The sequence below is a fragment of the Carica papaya genome, chromosome 8 (genome assembly GCF_054855325.1).
Source record: "Carica papaya isolate Zhongbai chromosome 8, ASM5485532v1, whole genome shotgun sequence".
Lineage (NCBI taxonomy): Eukaryota > Viridiplantae > Streptophyta > Magnoliopsida > Brassicales > Caricaceae > Carica > Carica papaya.
Genome location: NC_142316.1, coordinates 5494655 through 5520435, shown reverse-complemented (window position 1 = coordinate 5520435; position 25781 = coordinate 5494655). Strand labels below are relative to the sequence as shown.

The 25781-nt window shown below is 36.0% G+C and overlaps 1 protein-coding gene across 4 annotated transcripts; it reads right to left on the bottom strand.

The window, feature by feature from the left end:
• Positions 1-5017: 5017 nt before the first annotated feature.
• Positions 5018-25538, bottom strand: LOC110825284 (putative pectate lyase 4). 4 transcript variants are annotated; one of them, XM_088210282.1, is made up of 6 exons: positions 25118-25538; positions 14255-14606; positions 13979-14189; positions 7213-7281; positions 5614-5863; positions 5018-5307 (listed from the first exon to the last, which is right to left on the bottom strand). In XM_088210282.1, exons 1-5 carry the CDS (start codon positions 25398-25400, stop codon positions 5621-5623), a joined length of 1158 nt encoding a protein of 385 aa, XP_088066408.1. In that variant the 5' UTR covers positions 25401-25538; the 3' UTR covers positions 5018-5307; positions 5614-5620. The 4 variants fall into 4 exon arrangements, 2 of the variants coding, with proteins under 2 accessions (XP_088066408.1, XP_088066407.1); XR_015814196.1 differs by lacking the exon at positions 5018-5307 and adding an exon at positions 7870-8022 and having other exon boundaries at positions 5758-5863; XR_015814197.1 differs by lacking the exon at positions 5018-5307 and adding an exon at positions 7889-8022 and having other exon boundaries at positions 5758-5863.
• Positions 25539-25781: the final 243 nt, after the last annotated feature.

The following is a 25781-nucleotide window of genomic DNA, read 5'->3' as shown; positions in this document are numbered from 1 at the left end:
ACTTCTAGAAGAAATTCTTCAAAATGTCAGGCACATAACTAAAAATGAGCTCAGCTTACCGTCCCCAAATGGATAGCCAAACCGAGGTAGTCAACCGATGTCTCGAGCAGTACCTGAGATGTTTAGGTCACCAACGACCTAATAAATGGAGCTCCCTACTTCCATGAGCAGAATTCTGGTACAATACTACTTATCACATCGCCATTACAATGACTCCCTTTCAAGCTCTTTACGGGCACCCTACCCCTGTCATACCGTACTATCATTCAGGGATGACTCCGATCAACGAAGTAGATCAACAGTTAATGAGGTTAAATGAATTACTACAACAACTGAAAACCAATCTCCATGCTGCCCATAATAGCATGCAACATTACGCCAACACCAAGAGACGCCACTTGGAATTCTAAGAAGGAAAATGGATTTTTCTCAATTTACAACCCTACCGCCAACAGACTGTCTTCTACAGGGCCCTTCAGAAATTAGTTTGTCGGTACTATGGACCTTACCAAGTTGAGCGGCGCATTGGTCCAGTCGCCTATAAATTCAAATTACCAGCTGAGGCTCGAATCCACCCCATTTTCTATGTGTCCTTACTCAAAAAGTAAGTAGGCGAATCAGTTTTCACCACCAAGGATCTCCCCACTACTACCGAGGAAGATACTATCTTACTCCACCCACATCAAATCCTGGACACACGTTGGCTGAAGAAAGACAGCAAATTTATAGAACAAAGCTTGGTCCACTGCAAAAATCTGTCCATCGAAGATGCCACATGGGAAAACACGACCGACATCATCACCCAATTTCCGAACCTTGAGGACAAGGTTGCTCAAAAAGGAGGGAGTGATGTTAGGATCCATAGATCCCAATAGGTCCCCACAAAGAACCCAAAGTATCATGATAGAGCATGATCGGGTCAAAAATATGTGCACCATAGAACCGACCTCACTTATCCACCTACAACAGAATAACCGCTCCACTCCACAGTAGCAACTCCCCACAACGTCACTTTTAACTCAGATTCTAGTTTCTTTCTCACCTTAAGCAGAAATTATTTTCCTATATTTCTTCAAGCTTTGATTGGGACTAAACAGGACCATGTTATTTGTTGAAATTTGTGTAATTAGATTTTAGCGCTTGTTAGGATTGGGCGATCTAATACTTTGCTTGCAATTATTCTCTAGTTCCTTTCTTGATGCAACAATCTGTTTTAATAGCTCCCTTTTAATAGACACTTCCACACTCTATAGCCAAACTCTTAATAACCATAAAAACCATGAGTACCAAATTCCTAAAATTTTAAGGATCTTCTGTCTGATCCTACTTCCCAATTGACTTAAATAATTCCTATTCCATCTTATTCCAAACTCGAATTCCGGAAAACATCTTTTTCTTAATCCAAGCTGAACTGAAAAATCCTATGACAAACCCAATCTCTCTTAAGAATATCAAACCACATTTCCTCTCTCTCTCTCTCTCTCTCTCTCTACCCCGGGGCCCGCACCTACAGAATGATATTCTTTTCTGTCTCTTCTTTCTTTCTTTCTTTCTCTTTCTTATTCTATTGCTTCTTGCTTTCGACCTCTTCTTCTATTGCTTTTCTCTTTCTGTCATTTTCTTCTTTTTCTTTGCTGATTGTTGGGCATAACAATTTCCATCTCCATATCTCATGCTTGACTTCATTTTATTTCGAATATCTCTATGCTTTCTACAAGATTCAAGCTCACAAATGGAGTAATAACCTCAGTTTCATAAAAATTGGTTTTCTTCAAAAATGTTTCATAAAAATTGGTATTAGGGGTGGTGTGATTCTCGGTAACTCTTCTTCTCTCTTTAATGTCTGCCTCTTCAACTTTTAAGAGTACGTTTGACAAACAAATGAACTATTTTTCTTGAATTCATGTGGAAATCTTAGATTTGTGAACCCATTTCTGTTTAGAGTTCCCCATATAGTTTTTTGAACACTGGAAGCACATAAATTAACCAACTTATCATTTAAACCATCACAATTCATTTCAAAATTCTATCTTATCAAACTCCACTTAGAATTTCATCGGACTTGTATCCTGTTTTCCCCTTATCTTCTCTGTTTTCTCTATTTTCCTCAATTTCTTACTCGCAGACAACTTAAGAAACGTCCTAATTTCTCGAAGCCCACCCCCCTCTTTGATAGACACACACACACACACACACACTATGATCTTATATGTTTCTCCTAAAGCTCTTCTATTAGCACTACGATGGACTAAAAATTGAAGAACACGGTGCACGAACTTTTTAGAAAACAAGAGAAATTATGTGGGCATTAATTGGAGAGAACAATCAGGCGTGACGACCATATTATGCATGAAAGCCTCTTCTTCCGTTCCGTTACAGACTGGAATTATAATGCTCTATCATTGGTCATTCTAACTTCTTGTATGTATGTAGTGGCAAAAGTTGGATTGGATGGTGAAAGAACGGATTCTCCATCGGATATTATCATTAAATTTAGAAATTTTAGTTAGTTACCAAGGAGACGAACAACATGTTGCGTTGACTGTCGAGGATACTCTAGCAAGTGACTTTCGGAATTCAACTAGTGTAGCAGGCACTAAGGACAGTGTTGATCTCCTTAAAACTTTTGAATTAGTGAGACCTTGTACAATTAGTTCAATGGCCCAGGTGGAATCAAGCTCTAAAGAAAAAGTATAAACTGGAATCCTAGAAGCTAGAAAGTTATAGATGTCTTAAACACTTGGTACTTCGGATGATTTCTCAGATCATCACCAGCAACATTTACCGAACAGTTGGGCCAAGAGACTGCTCTTTGAGAGTGGTTCAAACAGCAGCACCAAATATAAGATTCATAGGTTTTATCTACTGATACCAGGGCATATGTAAATTTTTATGCTTATAAACAATATCTCACATATTGATCCGATGGCAAGTGATGACTATTGTTGAAGATATTATCATTGCCAGTGCTTCCAGGGAAGAGTAACGATAGGATCTGGAAATTTGAGAGACAGCTAAATTTTACTGATTAGTAGTAAAATTTACTAATGTGAGCGGAATATAGAAGTCATGATCCACACATTTTGGGCAGAGAAGAATCATAACAGGGTATCTTAGAATTTCCATAATTTCTTAACTTCATTTCTTCCTCATCTCTAAACTTTCTGCAATATTTAAGCCTATCAATGAAGTTATGAACGAAGGTCCAGAACAGAATCCTGCTTAGTTCCTAGAGGAAAGGAGGCCTATGAGCTAGCACCAACATTAGCAATCAATTGTTTTTTGACTCTAAAAGGCTTGGATCAGGCAGGAGCAAATCAAACACACGTTCACCATCATTACCAACTCATCTAATAGCAGGTGTGCTAGAAGCATAAACACAAGTTTCCTTTAAAAGAAATGACAAATTCGTCGAATATTACTACTGTATTTGATATTTCCTATGTTTAGAACAAGTAACTTCTCTGAAAAAGGTGGAACCAATTGGTAAAGTCATAATTTATTCATAAATTATTTGAAAAGAATTGAATTAATCTTGAAATGGATTTCATTAAGAATTGAACAACTAATTACCAAACAAAACATAATTCAAATGACTTAAAATTTTGAAATATATATATATATATATATCAAAATGGCTTTCATACTACTCTAAATATGTAGTAATTAGAGTGAAATACAACAAATACATATAATAATATCTATTGATTTATGCCAGGCAAATAGACTGATTTTAAACAAATGAATTCACTTTGAAAATAAATGAAATTTCACAGTTGGATTCATCCAAACAATACCTAAATATTTTTTTCAGTTTTCTCCAACTATCTGCTTTCCGAATCTCAACAACGATAATACATCATTACCAGACTGTTAAATAGGCATAACAATGGTGTGGTACTCCAGAATCAGCATCCTCTATTGTATTCACGGTCCCGAAAGTCTCACGAGGAAATTGGAATAAGACCAGCCATTGCAAACACTTAAACCAGTCCAGAATTGAAACAAAACTATAGTTCCCAGAGCAGTGCGCGATCTTCAAATCCAATAATTTACTGAAGATTAAGCACTGATCTCATAGTTGATCTCAGAACTGCTGGTTTAACCAAATGGTGACGTGATAAAGGCTGCCATGGAGTCTATATGTGTATTATTTGTTATTTTAAATAAGTATTTTTTGTATATATGTGTATATATTTTTACATTATACGAGCGTATATAAAGATAAATAATTAATTAGAGTCAGTACAAAACATTCTAGTAGTACAAAAAAAAAATGACTTAAAAGTTTAAAGATGGTAGAGGCGGATATTTCAATCTTTATAGTCGTTTTAGTAAAATATATAAACTTTATCCGCCACATGCGATCCCTAAAACCTTAAATTCTTAATCATCCATCTATTAGGATACTTTTTGCAAGATCACATGTAAAGAAATAAAGTATACAATTAGACTGACACGAATAATAATTCGAGACTCCGTTTTGTAATTTGGTATGCTAAATTAAATTATCAAGGAGTAAAACTCCTACCAAACTCTATGTTTGGGATTATTAGCTAATTATAACTTTAAGGTTTTTGGGAACAGTGCTCAATGATATGAAAATAGTATACGTCAATATGGTGACTTCATATGATCTTCTGTAAATAGACCATATTTGCACTATTTTTCAACTTCCATCTTGTGTTCTTATATTTTCAAAATTATCTTACCCTAGTTCTAGTTTGCCTCTTACTTCCAATGTTAGTTGTCCTTTACCCATTTTTTTCTATCGTCAAACTTGTTTATAATGTAGCTAACGCAAGTTGCAAAAGCCCCTCACTTGTTCCAATATTTTGTGTCTTTTTTTCAATAGATGATTTAATTAGATGCATCATATGAGGTACCTCTCATTTGACTTTTGTATATATTGTTTTCAAGTCTTGTAATGAGAAAAATGTTCTATAATGAATACTCATTGTCAATTCAAATCTATAATTTGAAAGCCAAGTAAGAAACTTGAATGTGGACGTAGAAATGAAGTCTCCCAAATTCCATGCATGCTTTTAGGAAAATTCAACGAAAAGCAACAAAATTTTATGAATGTAATTCCATCACTCACTGTCAATCACACCGCCAAATAGATCACCTCCTTAAATTTCACAAAGCAAACTGATGCATGGACCATCAGGAAACGTCTCTTAAACTAGCTAGTCTTGAGCACAACCACAAGTTAAGAATCAGGAAATCACCCAACAAACTTCAAAACACGGCACGTAATGAATTACAGGTCTATACAGCATGACACGTGACAAAATATGTACGTACCTACAGCATGATAGATAAGAAGACATGGACGTAATTAAAGTAGGACACCAACTTAAATGTAGACAAGAGTGAATTCATTTCATATAATGTTTGGAGCAAATGAATTTGAGAAAACCAGAAGGGTGGAACTTATTTAGCCAACCTATATATTTATCTTTTTTATATACTTTCGTAAATAAATTTTACCTTTTTTAAAAAAAAATTCATTTGTTCCCGACATAGTCAAAGCTAGTATTTTAGTTAACTATAGGTAATGAAATGGGGAGATCTCAGCCGATGAAGGAAATTTGAGTTGAGAAAAATTACAAGGCAATTAGGCGAAGACAGGCACGGCGTTGTCAGCTGGACGTGGAATCCTTTGCCATCCTGTACAGTGCTGAAGAAACTGTTTGAGAGCTTCTGTTGGAGCTTCAACTGTCCAAGTTGGATAGTATTCGCTGGGATGAAATATTTCGGATTCAGCAGTGGTAGCCATTAACCCTGATCGAGTTTCATTTATAAATAAGTCACCTTCCGACTTTATGCAGCCTGATCTTGCGTCCTCTCTGTCAGCTGCCTGCAGGACCAACACAAAAACCCACAATTCAATTTGATAGAAACAGCCACGTGTTTGCTCGTGACACAACTTAACTATTTTGTAGTCCCCAAGCAAAAATATTAAATTTGTTTCTTAGTTCATGATGACACAGATTTTCTATATTTTGGATTAATTTTTATTGCCTGAAAAATGCAATGCAAAGGGCCACCCTCTTTTGATATATTTTCCTGAAGGTTAAATGAAAATAGAGGAATATTTTCATTATCTCAATTGTCAACTGATAATAGTCAATGGGACAGTAACGATGCTAAAGCCCCATTTAATTTGCCAGAGTTTACTTCCTCAAGTCATAGATATATATATATATATATATATATAATTCTGTTTTTCTGCTATCAGCTGGGGAAAAGCAATAACCAGCTGAAAAAACTTCTCAATTAAAGAACAACACAGTGAAAGGGAGAAAAATGACTTCCAATTATTTGTTCCTTTTTACTCTATACAAATTAATCTATATTGCCTCTTTCCTCCTGCCATGCATGCATGAAGCAATCTCGCCATAGTTATTTTCCAATTCTCTAGTTCTCTTCTGAAGAAGCCTGGAACTCTCGGTTTTTTTTTTTTTTTCAATCCTAGTTTTTCTTCAAACCTTTGTTTATGCGCTATCTACATTTTGTACCATACAATCATTATAACTATAACAATTTTGTCAGTATATTTTGAAGTGAGGAAAAAATAATTTTCATACTCATCTAGGAAGAAATTTTAACACATTCATCAAATAAAAAAGTATCAGATTATTCCATTTACTGTCACTTGTACGCACATAATAATAGCTGCATAGGCCTTTAAGAAAACTTGAAGAATGCATGCTAAATAGAAGAAGATATCTTTTACTGCATTTATTTATTCTCCACAGAAATATGTTTCTTCAGCAAGTCATTTTCCAGTAATCAAAACAGAGTCTATGGATAACTTTTGGAAAATTAATACAACATTTTAAGGATGTGTTTTTTCCTGTTCTGATTTCTTTTATTTCCAAATTTTATGTCCCGAATAGCTGAATTACCAGATAACAAGAGAATCTTAACTGGACACACAATTCACCATTAGACTGACCAAATTTACCTGGCAACTTAACAAGTCCTGGACCACTGTTCTACCACGAAATATAAATACAATTGCTGCTAGGTTAAAAAGGTATTATAAGCAACCTATGTCTCGAACTGCTTTAGTTAATGAAAATTTTCCTCAAATCATCACAAAAAGGCACTTATCCTAACAGAATCATTGCTTTGAGCCTCATACAAGTAAAATGCCTTCCATATAAGCAGCAGACATGGAAGGAAACAAGTGCAATGAATTACCTTTTCCGTAAGATACTTAAATGCTATCTTCTTCTGCCCTGCTTCATATATATTGCGCTGAGAATAGATCTAGTTTGAATGGCCACATACAAGATATTAGAAACTTTAACCAGTAAAGAAACAAATCTTCAAAAATTCATAAAAGAAGTTTAAATCAGAAAAGAAACAAATTTTCTTTCCATAGAGCAAAAGGGCGTCTAAAGTAACGTAAAGTAGTATGTGTCTGATGGTGCATAACTATAATAGAAATTTATTTATTGTTAGATTATCTTTCAATTTATAATTTAAGAATCTTATCAGAGTTAGGAAGTTATTGTTATTAGTATTATTTTTTATTTGAACTCGAGTTAGTATTATTAATTATATTAATTTATTATTTTTTTAGTTTAACTCGAATGAAATACTTAAAATATTTTTGAAAATTTTTCATAATTAATTGTGTGACTCAAGCAATTCTTAGGTGTGATACCTAAGAAATCTAGGTGTCATATCAAAGTTGTTCCCTAAATTCTAAGTAGGCAAATCAACCCTAGTTTGTCCTACATTAATTTGGTATCAAAATTAAAAGTATCCTATACTCAGATTCTCAAAATCATACACTCAAAACAATCTTAATCCGATCTGAAAAAATAATCATAATAATGATAATCAAAAAACCTTTAAAGGAGCTGCCTACACTGTTCACCAGCCACCTGCGGTACGTGGTCGACACTGCCATCACCACTTACACCAGAAGGGCCCGACCGGCCACCCTTTGAAGCCCCACCTCGACACTCCATCTGAAACTACTACACTCGTTGGCAAAAGCCCCTAGTTGATGCCTCCAACGAAAAAAATATAAGTATTACTAATTTTGATAATCTTTCATTGCAAATCAGTCCCGTAAAATTTAATGAAACTAATTATCTTATTTGATCGAGATTTTATTTATTGTTCATTAAATTTAAAAAATTGCAGGGTTACCTTATTAGTAAAGTGAAAAAATCAAATGTTGGTAGTTTAAAATATAATAAATGGAACTTTGAAAACTACTTGGTAATGTCATGACTCATTAATTCTATGCAATCCCATATTGTCAGAATATATCTATTACTTACACTGCCGAAAGATATAAAATGCAACATCTCTTACATATTTACAGATGGATAATGACGCTCAGATTTATGAACTCCGAAATAAAGTTCATGGCACAAAACAAGAAGAGATAACTATTTCTTAATATTTTTCTGAACTGAATGGATTATGACAGGAGTTAAATTACTATCAAGATTTTCAAGCAGATTGTCCTACCGATGCAATCAAATTTTAGAAACTGATAAAAAGAGAACGGATTTATGATTTCTTAACTGGTCTAAACACCGAATATGATCAAATACGGGTTCAAGTGCTTGGTAAAGATCATTTTCCTTCACTAGAACAAACTTATGCTTATATCTAGTAAGAAGAAAGTAGAAGAAATGTCATATTTCACATTGCATCAGTTGAGAAATCTGGATTAGTCGCTCAGTCTAATCAATCCAGAGATATACGGAAGTGTGACTACTGTGCCAAGTCAAAACACACTAGAAAAACTTGCTGGAAGTTGCATAGAAGACCAATTAGAGGTCGGGGAGGAAGAAGAGATGGAACTGCAAGAGTTCAAGCAACTTTTATTGAAGCCAGGGAAGCACCTAATTCACCATATGTTGGAGCATCCACATAAGAAATTCAAAACTTAAAGCGTTTTCTGAGTCAACTTAATTGTTCATCAACTGTTGGCACATCAAATATGGTAAAATCAGGTATTGCTCATCCTATTTTCACTTCTGATAGCTGGATTATAAACTCTGAAACAAACAGACACATGACAGACTCTTATAAAGAATTCTTAACCTATTTTTCTTGTACTGAAGGGGATAATATCTGTATAGCATATGGGTCATACACTCCTGTGTCGGGAACATGTTTCATTAATTGTACTCCTACTATTACACTATCTTCAATTTTACATGTGTCTAATTTTTCTGACAATCTTTTATCTATTAGTACCATAATTAGAAATTTCAACTGTAAAATTGAATTTTTTCTTGATCATTGCATTTTTCAGGATCTTCAAACCAAAAATATGATTGACACTGGTAGACTACAAGATGACTTATATGTTTTGGATAAACATCTGAACTTAATTAAAAATCAAGCAACCATTGAGAATAAAGAAGTTAATATGGAGATATTACAATGACACCGACGATTAGGACATTCTTTCTATTTTATTAGAAAAATTATATTCTAAATTATATAAAAGAACTTTTATGGAGTCTCTATTTTGTGATGCATGGGAACTTACTAAACATAAGAGAAGCTCTTATCATTTAAGTAATAATAGAAGTATTGATCATTTTATGAGTATTCACTCTGATATGTGGGACCTACTCAAAATACTTCTATTTTTGGTTAGTTTCTTACTTTTATTGAATCTTGTATTAAATTAATATGGATTTATCTGTTAAAAGCAAAAGGTGATGTATTTTCATATTTTCAACCATTTCTTAAAATAATATGTACACAGTTTGGTGTTAAAGTTAAAATTCTGCGAACTGACAATGGTACAAAATATATGGATAGTGGGTTCCGTGCCTGCTTGGAATCAAATGGGATAATTCATCAGGCAAATTGTGCCTACACCAGTGAACAAAATGAGGTTGCTGAAAGAAAAAACACACATACTGGGGTAGCTCGTTCACTAATGTTCACTATGAATATACCAAAGAGTTACTGGGGAGATACAGTTCTCTCAACTGTCTATCTTATCAATAAAATGTCTTTGCGGGCCCTGAATTTTAAAAGTCCAATGGAGGTTTTGCAAGGAAAAAATTCCTACATTGTTCCCCCAGAAGTATTTGGATGTGTGTGCTTTGTTCATACTAGAAATGTAGGTAAACTAGAACTTAGAGCTTTTAAGTGTGTATTTGTCGGATATTCTTCAACCCAAAAAGTCCTCAAATGTTATCATCCACCATCTAAAAAATATTTGTAACTATGAATGTTACCTTTAGAGAAAATGAGTCTTACTTTAACTCAAACTCAACACCTCTTCAGGAGGAGAGTGAGAAGGAAGAAGTGATACCAAATTGGGTAACAACTAAGAGTCATATTCAGTGAAAGAATTCTATTGCATAAGGTCTTAATCAAGAAGATAATGTTGAACGTCTAGATAAACCAGACTTGAAAAGGTATTCAAGAAGAGAGAAGTCTGGAAAAGCCATTATGCAGTCTGTGTCAGATCAAGAATTTTCTCTGGTTCCAGAAGATACTGGTGAGTTATCTTTCTCTTGTGATTTATCAAATAAACCTATTGCTATCAGAAACGGAATGAGAACTTGCACTAAGCACCCTATATCTAACTTTGTTTCCTATGACTCTCTATCTCCCTCCTATAGAGTTTTTGTTTTATCTGTTTCCTCTGTGTCTATTCCACATGATTGGGGAGAACCTCTAGGAGATCCCAAGTGGAAGAAAATCATGATTGAAGAAATGAAATTATTGACAAAGAATGAAACATGGAAACTTGTTTCACCTCCACAGGGAGAGAAGATAATTGATTGCAAATGGGTGTTCATCGTAAAATACAAAACAGACGGATCGATCGAAATGTACAAAACTAGATTGGTGGCTAAAGGATTTACTCAAACCTATGGGATTGATTATCAAGAGACATTTGCATCTGTTGCGAATATGAACACAATTAGAATACTTTTGTCATGCGCAGCTAACCTTGATTAGGATCTATAGCAGTTTGATAAAAAAAATGCATTCCTCCATGAAGACTTAGAGGAAGAGGTATACATGAAAATTTCACCTGGATTTGAAGATGAAAGAACCCAAGGAAAAGTTTGTCAATTAAAAAAAGCTTTATACAGATTGAAGCAGTCTCCAAGAGCATGATTTGAACAGTTTAGAAGAGCTATAATCTCTTTTAAATATCAATAAAACAATGCTGGTCATACCCTGTTTGTCAAACGTTGCAAGAGTAAGGTCACACTGCTCATTATTTATGTGGATGATATTGGGGTGACTACAGATGACACAAAGGAGATGATCCGGTTGAAGGAACTTCTTGCTCAAGAGTTTGAAATAAAGGATTTGAAAAAATTGCAATATTTCTTGGGAATTGAAGTTGCCAGATCCAATAAAAAAATCTTCATTTCTTAAAAGAAGTATATCATACACTTACTAGAAGAGACTGGTATGATAGGTTGCAAATCGGTAGAATCACCTATTGAGAGCCACCACAAAATGCAAGCAGGTAGTAATACATCAATTGACTTGGGAAAATACTAGAGATTAGTTAGACGACTCATTTATCTCTCACATAGCAGACCTGATATAACATATGCAGTTAGTCTTGTGAGCCAGTACATGCATGATTCTCGTGAGACTCATTTACATGTCTTCCGCATATTACGATACTTAAAATCTGTATCAGGAAAAAGTCCTGCTCTTTTCTAAGCATAGTCATCTTAAAATAGAAACATTTACAGATGCCGATTGAGGTAGGTCCCTAGATGATAGAAAATCAACTACAGGTTACAGCACACTTGTAGGAGGCAACTTAATCACATGGAAAAGTAAGAAACAAAGTGTGGTTGTCTGCTCTAGTGCTAAAACAGAATGTAGAGCAATTGTCCAAAGAGTATGTGAATTACTATTGTTGTAAAAGCTAATAAAGGAGTTAAAACTGTTTAAAAATGAGAAATTATCCCTGTTTGGTGACAATAAAGAAGTCATTAACATTGCTCATAATCCAGTTAATATGACAGAACAAAACACATTAAGATTGATCGACACTTCATAAAAGAGAAAGTAGTTAGCGGCTCTTTATGCTTATATCATTTATCTTCTGACGACCAGGTGGCTAACATTTTTATTAAAAAACTATGCAACAAATATCTTCAGAACTGATTTGCAAATTGGGCATGTATAATATCTTTGCGCCAACTTGAAAGAAAGTGTTGATAAGCATTTTATATTAAGTAGAATACTATATTAGTTAGAGTTCTGATAGTATAATTATATTTTATAATTAGAGTCCAACTACAATAATGATAACTACTCTATATATATATTCTAAATGTAAACACAAAAAATAATAAATAAAAATTAGCAGTTTATTTTTTAAAAAAATCTTCACATATCATGTGCAAAAACCTTTGATGCTTCTCATGTGGGCAAACTATTATTCAAAGAAGTAGTTCACTTACGTGGGTCACCTCTATCCATTGTTTCATATCATGATACAAAATTTGTGAGTTACTTTTGGCATACCTTGTGGAAGATGTTGTATATTCAACTCGAGTATTGCACACATTTTCATATACAAACCAATGGACAAATTAAAGTTATCAACAAGAGCTTGGGAGATCTCCTTTAGTGTTGTGTGAGCATACCACCAAGGAAGCCTATGAATTAGTCCATCAAATCAATAGGTTTGATTTCTTGCTGCAAATTCAACTAAAGTTATCAATAAGAACAAGGAGACCTATTGATAACCTATGTGTTATGGGCATACAAACAAGGACCCCTATATTTGGTTCCCTTACCACTGGATGCCCGTCCTAGCAATGAGGCAAAAGACTTTACTAAACATATACATGCCATACATGCGATTGTTAGACAATGAATTGCTTTAACCAATGAAGGAGATAAAATTTTTGCTGATTTAAAAAGAAGACCTGTTAACTTTCATGGAGATATGGTTATGGTACACCTCAAACCTGAAAGGTTACCTAAGGGTGTATATTAGTTCTCACAAAATTCTCAAGAAGACTAGCTTAAATATTATCAATTTGTCAGAAGATATGAGTATAAGTAAGGTCTTCAATATTTAGGATCTTACTTCATGTCAAGGAGGCAACCCTACAGTTTCTCATGATAGTGTTCTTATTTGCTTGCCAAACATTGCAAATCAAGGATGAGATTAAAGCAAAATGGAAAAAACATCCTCAAATTGATTGCACTTAGATCTCATAAGCTGACCTCAAGAGGCTCAACCCTATCATGCATGCCACATTCTACAATTTCAACTCAACAAAGTCAAGTTCATATCAAGGAGGTGACACTACAGTTTCTTATGATAGCATTCCTATTTGCTTGCCAAACACTATAAATATCAATGATGAGGTTGAAGATATTGTTAATTACCAAGAGGTAGCAACAAGGACTGGTACTTATCACAAGATTCAAGGAAAATGAAAAGAACATCCTCAAATTGATTGCACCCCAACCCCTCCCCCCAAACACTCTAGGAGAATTGGTGGTGGATAACTATAATAGGAATTTATTTATTGTTGGATTATCTTCTAGTTTATTATTTAAGAGTCTTATTAGAGTTAAGAATTTACTCTTATTAGTATTATTTTCTATTTGTATTAGAATTACTTTTCTTAATTCTATTAGTTTACTATTTCCTACTTTAATTCTATTTAGGAAAGCTTATTATGAATAATTTTATTATTTCACATATTAATCTTTCAAGTATTCAATAATATCTTTACTTTCAAAAAAAGTATTCAATAATATCTCTGAGAATTTCTTATAATTGATTGTGTGACTCAATCAAGTTTTAGGTGTGACATGTAGGTTTTTCCCCAAATTCCTGATAGATAAATTAACCATATTTGTCCTACATCAGTATCCAACCCACATCTAACCGCATATAGGACAATCTTGTGCCACTGAGCCAAGCTGGCTTTGGCGGAAAAAGAATCTAATTAGTAAGAATTATTACCTGTGCTTCAACACTGGCACAAACAGCATATATTCCCCAGTTTCTGGTGTAATTATTATACAGATGTACTTTAGCAAATCTAACACGAGGATGCCGCTGTCGAGTTCCATCGAAAAAACAATGGTGAATTGTCAAACGTATGCATCTATCACCAACATGAGAAGGATCTGCTCCAACAAGCATGATCTTGTCATGTTGTGAGAAATGACACCTGAAAAAGACTTCCTTTATCATTTTAAATGACAGTAGTTTCCGAAAACAAACAATTGACCTCACCTCGAAATAGTGATGTCTGTGCTTTCTCTAGTGATATCTATCAGACCATCATCGTAATCACGTAAGCTGCATCGATCTATCCATATATGCTTTGCGTTGGGTTTTATTTGAATGCCATCAACATCAGGTCCTCTACCACTTTCAAACTCAAGATTACATACGATGATATGTTCACATTCCTTCAGTCTTAAACCTTTACCAGTGAATTTTATTCTTTGGCCACGACCATCAATGGTCTTATATGATGACACGCTCAAGTAAGATGAGAGATGAATGGTCCCTGAAACTTCAAAAACGATCCAAAGTGGTTCTTTTCTACGACAACCATCTCGAAGTGATCCAGGCCCATCATCTAAAACAACATTGAAAAATGGAACCAAAAAACAAATAAATAAATAAATATTGGAAACAAGCCAAATATATACAAGTCAAAAGTACACAAAATATTCACTAATTTGCAAGGAAGCCAGAAAATTTATATTTAGCTACTCTACAGGCAATTGATCAGCTGATTAGTAGATGTATTTTTTATTAATGATCTTAAACATGGTTGTTAGTCGTTCCTAGAAATTAACCAACTCTTATATTGCATTTGGCTCAAATGTACCTTATCCTCGTTCAGCTCCTACATCTCAATGACTTAATATGTAGAAATTAGTCATAATTTACATATTTGATACACAATGTAATCAGTTTTTCTCATATATTCGATTCTATAATGATAAATTTGTATTTCCACTTGTAACGAAATCATAGAAGCACCAAACCTGAATTGAAATTAGAATGTTCTTTTTATTCTATTTATATTCTCTTCCTCTTCCTATTCCATAAAATTTAAATTTGAATCAAGCTCAATCTTACCATACATTTGTTTTTTTTTTAAATAAAACCAATCTTACTGTACATTTATGATGTACATGATTCAAGTCATAGAAGGATAAAAACAAAGTACTTCAAAATTTCCCAAACTTCAGTTATGGTCTCAGTTTAGGGATCATGTTGGATGAAATATGTGGGAATCGAGATCAGAGCTTGTTATAGAGAATCCTCGACCTCTGAGTTAAGTACTCTAAACCCTTGTCTACAATTCTTAGGTAAGTCGTAGGGGTGTCATAGCAGCAGCTCCCTGTTACCAGAAGCTTTTACCTTGTAGCCAAACACCTGATAACGCTAAGTATCATAAATATTAAATTCCTAATTTTAAGGATCTTTAACTGATCATATTCCTTAATTAACTTCATAAAATTTTTATTCTACTTTATTCCAAAATCTTATTCTCAATAACATCTCTTTTCCTAATTAAACCTAAACTAGAAACTTAAAGTTGAAACAGAGTCAATTCACTTGAGGAGATTATCCGTATTTCCTCTCTCTCTCTCTCTGGGCCTGCACCTACACCATGATATTCTTTCTGCTGCTTCTTTTCTTTCTCGCTTTTCTTCTTCTGTAGCTTCTTTCTTTAAATGTCTTCTTCTTGTCACTTCTTTCTTTTGCTTTCTTCTTTTAACTTTGCCGATTATTGGGGCATAACATTACTCTCATATTTCAAATGGTGTTTGTCCGCCAGTACCAAAAAAACAGTGCCATAATAACGTTTCTTTGATGCCCACATATTCTTCAACTGCATCTCACATCAAAAGAACTCCAGCTTGTTGAATTCCTATCAATTGCAGATGGATCATTGGTGCCCAGCATAAGGCTGAATCTGGATTTCAACTGCTGTTGTTGCTTATCACCTTAACCATTATCAGAAAAATCTTGAATCAGAGGATCTCACGAGGCTGTTGTGCACAGAACCTGTAAATTCAAGCCCTTTTGTTTCAACCAACTCCACTGAGTCTTACAGTGATTGTTACTGCTTCTTCCACCATGGGATGGTTGTCAGTTTTGGATCCTGATAGCAGCCTGGATAGGATTTTAATATGCTCTACCAGCTCCTATAGTTTTTATGGCGAAAGCAACACGATTCTTCTAAGTTTCTGCAAGGTCATGGTTCCGTCCTCTTATGTACATGCAGGAACTCTCAAGTTGTTGCCAAGGCATCTTGAAATTATCCATTGCCCAATGCTGTATACCAAGTTGTCACAGTCATAGTTTAGGACCATGTTATTGGTTAAAATCCGTGGAACCAGAGTTGGGCAATCTAATACTTTGCTTGCAACTATTCTCTAGTTCCTTTGTTGATGCAATCTGTTTACATATTTATAGGTAAGCCATCGCAATAACTCCCTTTTAATAGACACTTCTGCACTCTAGCCAAACTCCTAATAACCATAAAAACCATGAGTAACAAATGCCTAAACTTTTAAGGATCTTCTGTCTGATCCTATTCCCCAATTAACTTAAACAATTCCTATTCCACCTTATTTCAAACTCGAACTTTAGAAAACATCTCTTTCCTAATCAAAACTAAACTGGAAACCTAATCCTATGACAAAGCCAGTCTCTCTTAAGGATGTCAAACCACATGTCCTTTCTCTCTCTCTACCTTGGCGCCTGCACCTACAGAATAAGACTGTTTTTTGTCTCTTCTTTTCTCTCTCTTTCTTCTTCTGTTGCTTCTTGCTTTGGCTTCTTCTTTTATTGCTTTTCTCTTTCCATCATTTTCTTCTTTTTCTTTGCAGATTATTGGGCATAACAATTTCCCTCTCCATATCTCATGCTTGACTTCATTTTGTTTCGGATATCTCTATGTTTTCTACAAGATTCAAGCGTATCAATGGAGTTATAACCTCAGTTTCATAAAAATTGGTTCATTTCAAAAGGGTTTCATAAAAATTGGTATTATGGGTGGTGCGATTCTTGGTAACTCTCCTTCTCTCTTTTATGTCTGCCTCTTTAACTTTTAAGACTATGTTTGACAAGCAAATGAATTATTTTTCTTGAATTCATGTGGAAATTTAAGATTTGTGAACCCATTTCCATTTAGAATTCCCCTATAATTTTAAGAACACAAGAAGCACATAAACTAACCAACTTATCATTTAAACCATCACAATTAATTTCCAAACCCTATCATTTTAAATTCCACTCAGAATTTCTTCGGACTTGAATTTTCACATTTGAACTAAGTAAAAAGAAACTAAAGTTTCCAAATAAACTCCATAAAAAGATAATCTATTTGTCCCAAGCATACTCTTTTTTCTCAATCTCTCTCTCTAATCTTGGGTTCTTCAACTCTCTATCTTTTTTTTTTCTATAAAAGGAAAAAAATATTATTATGCACAAAAATACCACGGAGATAACATCCGAAAGCACAAAATTACAAGTCGATCAGGTAGTTCATGACAGCCCCAATATCTTCTCAATCTAATATGTCATGATCTAACAAAATATGACCAAAAGTATGAAACCATCTATTCCTAATATTTTTACAACATCTATTTCAATACCCTCAAAAACCCTAACATTCATCTTCCTCCAAACAACCCACAGAATAGAAATCGGAATAAGGAATAATTCCTTTTTTTTTATATAAACCAACCAACGCCCACAACTCCTCATTAACACTACCCGTCATTACCCAATTCATCCCCATAATCCCATACACATACGCCCAAATTTTGTACACCATTGGACACTGAAGTAACAAGTGGTTGCAAGATTCTTCACCGGCCTTGCACATGTAACACCTATTAACCATCATCATGCCTCTTCTTCTCAACATATCAACGGTCAATATTTTTTCTTTAACAGCTTCCCAAATGAAAAAAGTCATTCTAGGTGGAACTTTTGACCTCTAAATTTGCTTAAACGGTGCTGCCTTGACATTATCATCACCATTTTTTACAATAAAATTGTAGTAGGACTTCACATAAAAGCCTCTTTTCTTCTCCAATTTCCATATTCTTTTGTCCTTCAGATTTCCCACCTTAAAATCAGCAAGACAACAAAGCAGATTAGAGTATTCATCCTTTTTTGATCCTTCAAATTTCTCCTAACCTGAATACACCCCCCCCCCCCCTCCCCCCCGTTTTTCTCCCTTCTCGTACACCTTCTCCACAAGGATATCCCTTTCACTAGCAATCTCAAAATTCCTTGGGAACTTGTCTTTCAATTTGAAGTCACCAGCCCACTCATCCTTCCAGAAATTAATTTCAGTTCAATTGCCCAGCTGCCAGCAGATGCAATCATAAAAATTCTTACTGTCATTGCTAATTTTCTTCCACAAACTAGAACCATGACGTTTATATTTCCCTCTTCTCCCCCCATCCCTTTCCCAATCACCCCATCTAGTCTCCACCACCTTTCTCCATATTTTCCCATTCTCATTCGCAAACCTCCAAAGCCATTTGCCATGTATAGCAGAATTCAAATTCAAAATAGATCTCAACCCCAAACCTCCCCTATAGAACGGTTTCTTCACTTCCTCCCACTGTACTAAGTGAAATTTTCTATGCCCCTCTTCATCACCCCAAAGAAATCTGCATTGTATCCTTTCTAGTTTAGTAGCAATCCTAGTTGGAATAGTTAATATAGAAAGGTAGTAGATTGGTAAATTTGTTAAATTGCTTTTGATCAATGTGAGTCTTCCTCCCACCCCCCCCCCCCCCAAAGGCCCCCCCCCCCCCCCCCAAAGAAAGAAAGTTCCTTTTCCACCCCGCAGGTCTTTTTTCAAACATATCCACAATGGGATCCCAAGTTTTGGTATCTTTAAACTTCGCATCTAGAGGGAGTCCAAGATACTTAATAGGCAGCTCGGTAATCTTACAACCCAACACACTAGCCAATTCCCTTTTATCCCTCCTATCTCCAATTCTAACCATTTCAGTTTTACACAAGTTTATCCTCAAACCCGACACCATTTGGAAACAAATAAATAAACACCTCAAGTGAAGTAAAGAGTAAGATCCAGCTCACAAAAAATTAAAGCGTCGTCGGCAAAAAATAAATGGGATACTTCCACCACAGACTCCCCCACCCCAACCGACAAACTCTTAATCACATTCAATTCGCTTGCCCTCTCCATGAGTCTACTAAAAGCTTCCGTCACTATAAAAAAAAAAAGCAAGGGTGATAGAGGGTCCCCTTGACGAATACCTCTAGAGGCCTTAAAGAAAGAAGAGGGTCCACCATTGACCATCACGGCAAAAGAAGTGGTTGAAATACAAATCTTCATCTATTTCCGCCATCTATTCCCGAACCCCATCCGCTCCATCATGTAGAGTACAAAATCCCAACGCACTCTATCATAAGCTTTTTCCATATCAATTTTGCAAATAATACCCTCTTTTTTCTATCCCATCACAACATCAACCACTTCATTAGCAACCATGACCGCATCAAAAATTTGCCTCCCTTCAACAAAAGCATTTTGGTTCTTCCATATAACCTCCCCCATAACCTTGGACATTCTTTTACCCAAAACCTTGGAAATCAATTTGTACAGATTGCCCACAAGGCTTATAGGCCTAAAATCCTTGATATTCTTGGCTCCAGCAACCTTAGGTATGATAACTAAGAAAGTAGAGTTTATGGAATGCACAAAAGCGCCAATTCTGTGAAATTCATTAAAAACGGCCATAATATCATCCTTTATGACATTCCAAAATTCTTGATACAACTTCATGTCGAAACCATCGGGACCCGGAGCCTTATCTCCATTGCACTCACCCAAACAGCCCCACACCTCCTCCATAAAAGGGGCCTCCAAATTCACCCTACTGTCAGGAGAGAGCTGTTTGCAAGGCAGCTCATCCAACTTCGGTCTTCTCTCCTCTTTTGTACAAAGATGCTGGAAGTACAAGAGCGCTTTCTCTCTTAAATTAATATTCCCTTTCACCAATTCTCCATCAAATACCATCTCCTCCACATAATTATTTTTTCTTCTAAAATTAGCCAAACTATGGAAATACCTAGTATTTCTATCACCTTCATTTTTCCCTATCCTTTTGCCTCCAAGAGATAGCTTCCAAATTCATATTGGCAGCAATTTCCTTCTTCAAGACAGTTATTCTCTCCCTATCCCCCTCCCCCAACTGACCCTCCATCTCTCTATTATCCATCTCGGCCAACTCCCTCAGATTGTTATCAATCATCCTCTCAGCCCTACCCTCCTCCTCCCTAGCCCACCTTTTAATTTCAATCTTTAGTGCCTTTAATTTTGATGCAAGCACAAAGCTGGCCGTGCCCCTAGCAGAGTCCGAACACTACTCCTTTTCAACCAGTTGCCTAAAACCCATCACCCTCAGCCATTTATTATCCAACCGGAAGGGACGCGTACCCCAAATGATGCCATTCGAGTCAATACAAATGGGAAAATGGTCCGAAATAGGCCTATGCAAAACTTTTTGGCTTAAACCTGCAAGCTGCATGAGCATCATGTTAGAAATTAAAAACCGGTCGATTCTCGACCTTGCCGGGTTGTCTCTCGCATTTGACCATGTCCAATTTCCTCCCATAAGGGGAATGTCCACCAAATCCAGTCTCTCCACCTAGTTCCTAAACTCCTCTATCTCCCCAGCACTGGTTTGCCCATCCGATCTCTCCCTCATGTTGAGTACCATATTAAAATCCCCCCCAACCACCCACCTCTTCCCCCACTTAGCTTTACATAAACGTAGTTCAGCCCATAAACAATCCTTCTCCTCCCTAGACCCCATGCAGTAAATGCCCATAGATCTCCCCCCTCACACGGTTCAAACAGGCAAGAAACCGATACCCTCCCAATCTTCGTCTCCCAACATTTGATTTTTTCCTTGTTCCAAATCAACAGAATGCCCCCTGCCATCCCACTAGCCGGAAGATGAACTCATTCAACCCTTCTATTCTTCTACATACAGTTAACCAGAATCTGACTTATCCTTTCCATTTTAGTTTCTTGCAAGCACATAATATCAAGTCTCCATCTTTTACTACAACCTTTAATAACAACCCTTTTTTTGTATCATTCACACCCCTCACATTCCATGAAATACTTTTCCGATCATGGAAACAATTCAACTGCCAAAACCCTTCTCCCTTCCTGCTACTCTTTTTTTCTGTCATAGTTCACTGACCACTGTAGCCTTTTTAACTCCCGACTTTCCCTGTCCCCCTGCCTTCTTTTAACTTTCTTTTCTCTCTTTTTTTCATTCTCTTCTCCTTGATAACGAGACCTCAATCTCCTCAAGCAGATTTAGAATTCTAGATTTCATCCTAAGAAAAGAAACACCAAACATCTTACTAACCTTTACAAAATTCTTCTGGACCCAATCAGAATAGAACTTCTCTCTGCCCGACTCCTCTGTCAGAAGCGTTGGTCCATGAAGAAAGAGATCATCGCGTTGGATAGGAAATACGTCCAATGCCTCTGCACCCGCCTCCTCCATCACCATAATCTCATACAACTTCGGATTTTCCTTGATGGAACCCTCCGCTCCAACCACCATCTCTCTCATCTCCTCTTCCTCTCCATCTTCCCCTTCTGTAGAGATGCCCAAATAAGGAGCCTCATCTTTCTCAACTTCATCTTCCGCTATCGCTTCAATCTCCTCTCCGAAGACTTATGTCTCGATTTTTTCTTCCTCGTTCCCCATTGAAACCCTAACAGGAGACCCAACATCTATCCTCTCATTTTCAGGTAGAGGATCCCCGACCACGTCGACAACACTATGGTCGTTTAATTCTGAAGAACCAGGCAAAACCCGCTTGGGCCTCCAGACTTTCACCCGTTTATGACCCGAAACTCTACTAGGTCCAGGTTGATCAACTCACTTCCTTTTCTCAACCCACGTTAGTTTTCTTCCTCCAAACCTTCCGAACCTCTCGTCTCTCCTTGGCCCATTCCTTCTTAACCCATTTTTCGTTTCCCGCTCTGCCCCCCTCACGTGATCACCATCAAAGACGATTTCAAAATTTGAAAAACCCTGACCCATTACAATACGACCCGACTAAATCTCCTTCTCCACCCAACCACCTTCCATAGCTGGTTTCATTAGGGTTTCATCAAAAGAACAACATTTCCTCATCACGGATCGAAATCCTAACTCCAGTTTACACCCCAGACATTTTACAAAAAAAGTAGTCATTTCACCCCGTTCTGGAACAGACTCAATCATCTTGTTTTTCTTCGTCACCCAATCTGGAGGTATCAACTTTACTCCTATCACCTCATGGAGCTCCTCCATCATCTTCCACCATCCCTCTGCTTTCTCACCCTCCAGGAGGAATAATTTGTTAATTCTACCTCTTGGCCCTTCCTTCCCCTCCAAAAACACGAGAAATTTTTCGTTTCTGTTACCACTCAACGCCATCCACAAGGTTCTCCAATTGCTGCGCCGGCATCTACCCCAAGCGACCTCCCCTTTCTCCCATCTAAATTCCTTGAAGCATTGTAACAGCCAATCAATATCCTCCTTCTAAAAAAATATCGATTTACAGAAGCCCTTCCCATTTTCGTAGACCCGTACTCCCCTCCCTTCCACTACCACATTGAAGGATTTTTGTTCAATAACCATGAGTTTTCTCAAGCCCACGAACATGGCCAACGGGGTGTACCCGTCACCAAAGACGACGGACCCTCGTGTGAAAAAACTCAAGCGAAACTTTCTCTCTCTAGACTCTCTCTAAAGTGAAATTCTTCAACTCTCTATCTTATTCCCATTGTTCTGCAAATTTTCTTGTCTCCTGTTTTCCCCTTCTAATCATCTTTGTTTTCTCTATTTCCCTTAATTTCTTACTCGCAAACATTTATAAGAAATGTCCTTCTAATTTCTTACTAGCAAGCAGCTACAAGAAATGTCCTTCCTCTCTTCTCTGGTTCTAAAAGGCCACTCCTTTCTTTGACATACACACACACATATATACACACTATGATCTTTTGTGTTTCTCCCAAAGCTCTTCTATTAGCACATCCATCCTCCCTTTCCTTCGGAGACTATCATTTTCTGCCCAAGCAACTATTATCAATGACTACACTAGGATGGACCAAAAATTGAAGAATATGATTCACGAAATTTTTAGAAAACAAGAGAAAATGATGTGGGCATTAATTGGAGAGAACAATCAAGCATAACAACAATACTATGCAGAAGGTAGACCAGCTACTCCATGAGTTCACGACAGCCTCTTCGGTTCCATTGCAAACTGGAATAGTAATGTCCCTATAATTTGGTTGTTCTAATTCACTTGCATATATGTAGTGGCATAAAGTTGGATTGGATGGTTAAAGAACAGATTCTCTAACAGATATTTTCATTTTATTAAGAAATTTTAGTTAGTTTGCGAGGAGTAGAACAGCACATTGTGTTGACTGTTGAGGAAACTTTTAGCAAGTGACTTTCAGAATCCAACTAGGGTAGCAGGTTATATGGACAGTGTTGATTTCCTTTAAATTTTGTATTGGCTTCAATCACATTGGATCTATGATATAATGCTGACTATGAGAATCTTGCCTATTTTTCTGACTATAATTTTGGCAAAGGTGACTATGTGGACATAGAATTAGTGAGAACTTGTACAATTAGTTCAATAGCCCACATGGAATCAAGCTCTAAAGAGAAAGTAGAAACTGGAATTCTAGATGTTTTAAGCATTTGGTACTGTGGATTATTTCTCAAATCATCACTATGAAGGCCTAGGATTTCCACAGCAGCAGTTACAGGACAGTTGGGCCAAGAGACTTCTCTTTGAGAGTGGTTCAAACAATGGCACCAAATATAGGATTTATAGGTTTTATCTACTGATACCAGGATATATGTGAAATTTCATGCTTATAAAAAATCTCACATTAGTTGAAGATACTATCATTGCCAGTGCTACTTGGTAAAACAACTCCCTCATTCTGTTCTTGAGATTGAGGACACTCTTCCAGGGAAGAGTAACGATAGGATCCGGAAATTTGAGAGACAGCTAAATTTTACTGATAGTAGTTGATTAGTGTTGTCCTTTGATTAGTGATTTTGAAATGGTTTTGGTAGTTACTCCTAGAAATTAGCCTAAACTCACTAATGCGAGCGGAATATAGAAGTCATGATCCACACACTTTGGGCAGAGAAGAATCATAACAGGATATCTTAGAATTTCCCTAATTTCTTTCTCATCTCTAAACTTTTTGCAATATTCAAGCCCATCAATGAAGTTATGAACTAAGGTCCATAACAGAATCCTGCTTAGTTCCTAGAGGAAAGGAGGCCTATGAGCTAGCACCAACATTAGCAATCAATTGTTTGTTTACTCTAAAGGCTTGGATCAGGCAGGAGCAAATCAAACACACGTTCATCACCATTAACAACTGACCTAATAGTAAGTGCTAGAATAAACACAGAGAAATTTTAATACTCGAGTAACAATGTTTTCTTTAAAAGAAAAGATTAATTGTTCAAATTTTACTAGATTTGACATTTCCTATGTTTAGAACAAATAAATTCTATGAAAAGAGTGGTAACTAATTTGTAAATTGATATTTTATACATAAATTATCTGAAGATAATTGAACTAATCTTGAAATGGATTTCATTAAGAACTGGACAACCAATTACAAAACGTAACATAATTCAAAATGAACACAAAATTTTGAAAAGAAAAAAAAATCAGAATGGCTTTTACACTACTAAATATATGGTAAGTAAAGTGAAATACAACAAATATGTATAATAATCTATTAATTTATGCCAGGCAAATAAACTGATCTTAAACAAATGATTTGACTAGGAAAAGAAATGAAGAGGAAATTGGAAGAAAACCAGCCATTGCAACCATCAAAAGCTACTTCCCTACTTAACCAGTCCAAAATTGAAACAAAACTATCGTTCCCAGAACAGTGCATAACCTTCAAATCCAATAATTAACTGAAGATTAAGCGCTGATCCCACGTAATCGTTGATCTTAGAACAGATGCCATGTAATGCTAAGAAATAAAAAATGTAGATATTAGTCGCAGACCTGCTAAAGTGGTGACGTGATAAAGGTGGCCATGGAGTCCGCCAATGGCGAAGCGACCGAACCCCTCGGCTTGACCGGCGAGGGAGCGGAGGCTGGAGTCGACGTGAGCGTACGGCAAGGAAAGGGCCATGTGCGATTGAGCGTTGGGATTGCTGTTGGGGAATTGTGGTGCGTAATCGGACGAGGAAGCAAATTGAAATGGCGGGATTTGAACGGGGATTTTATCGGGACGAAAGGGATTCGCGCCGTTACGATTTTTGCGAGGACCGTGTGCGTTTCCCATCTTTAATTGCTCTGAGAACTGAAGCTTTCTACGTTCTATTTTGGGAATTAATTGCGTTGCAACGGAAATTCACCAAACACTGCCTTTCTCTGACGAATTGCCACCATGAATTCTCTCTCTCTCTCTCTCTCTCTCTCTCTAGCCGACAATTTTTTTGGTTTTAAGTTTATATTTATATTATAATATTTTTTATTTCCAACACGTGATTTTTGCATGTTATTTTTCTGTTTTAAATAGACATTGATAAATATAATTATACTAAAATATATTTAATATTTAATTTGTTGTTATATTTTAAAAAAAAACTATTTAAAAAAATAATAAAAATTTTAAGTAAACAAATATCATTGTTTGTGTAATAATTGAACCGAAATTTAGCTC

Bases quoted from the DNA above. Each gene is read 5' to 3' on its own strand.
- LOC110825284 (XM_088210282.1), bottom strand. From the start codon at position 25,400: ATGGGAAACGCACACGGTCCTCGCAAAAATCGTAACGGCGCGAATCCC. The intron at 7,282-13,978 runs GTAATAATTCTT...CATTCAAACTAG, and splicing joins GTGCCAGTGTTGAAGCACAG to ATCTATTCTCAGCGCAATAT. The intron at 5,864-7,212 runs GTAATTCATTGC...TTGGTCCTGCAG, and splicing joins TTAAGTATCTTACGGAAAAG to GCAGCTGACAGAGAGGACGC.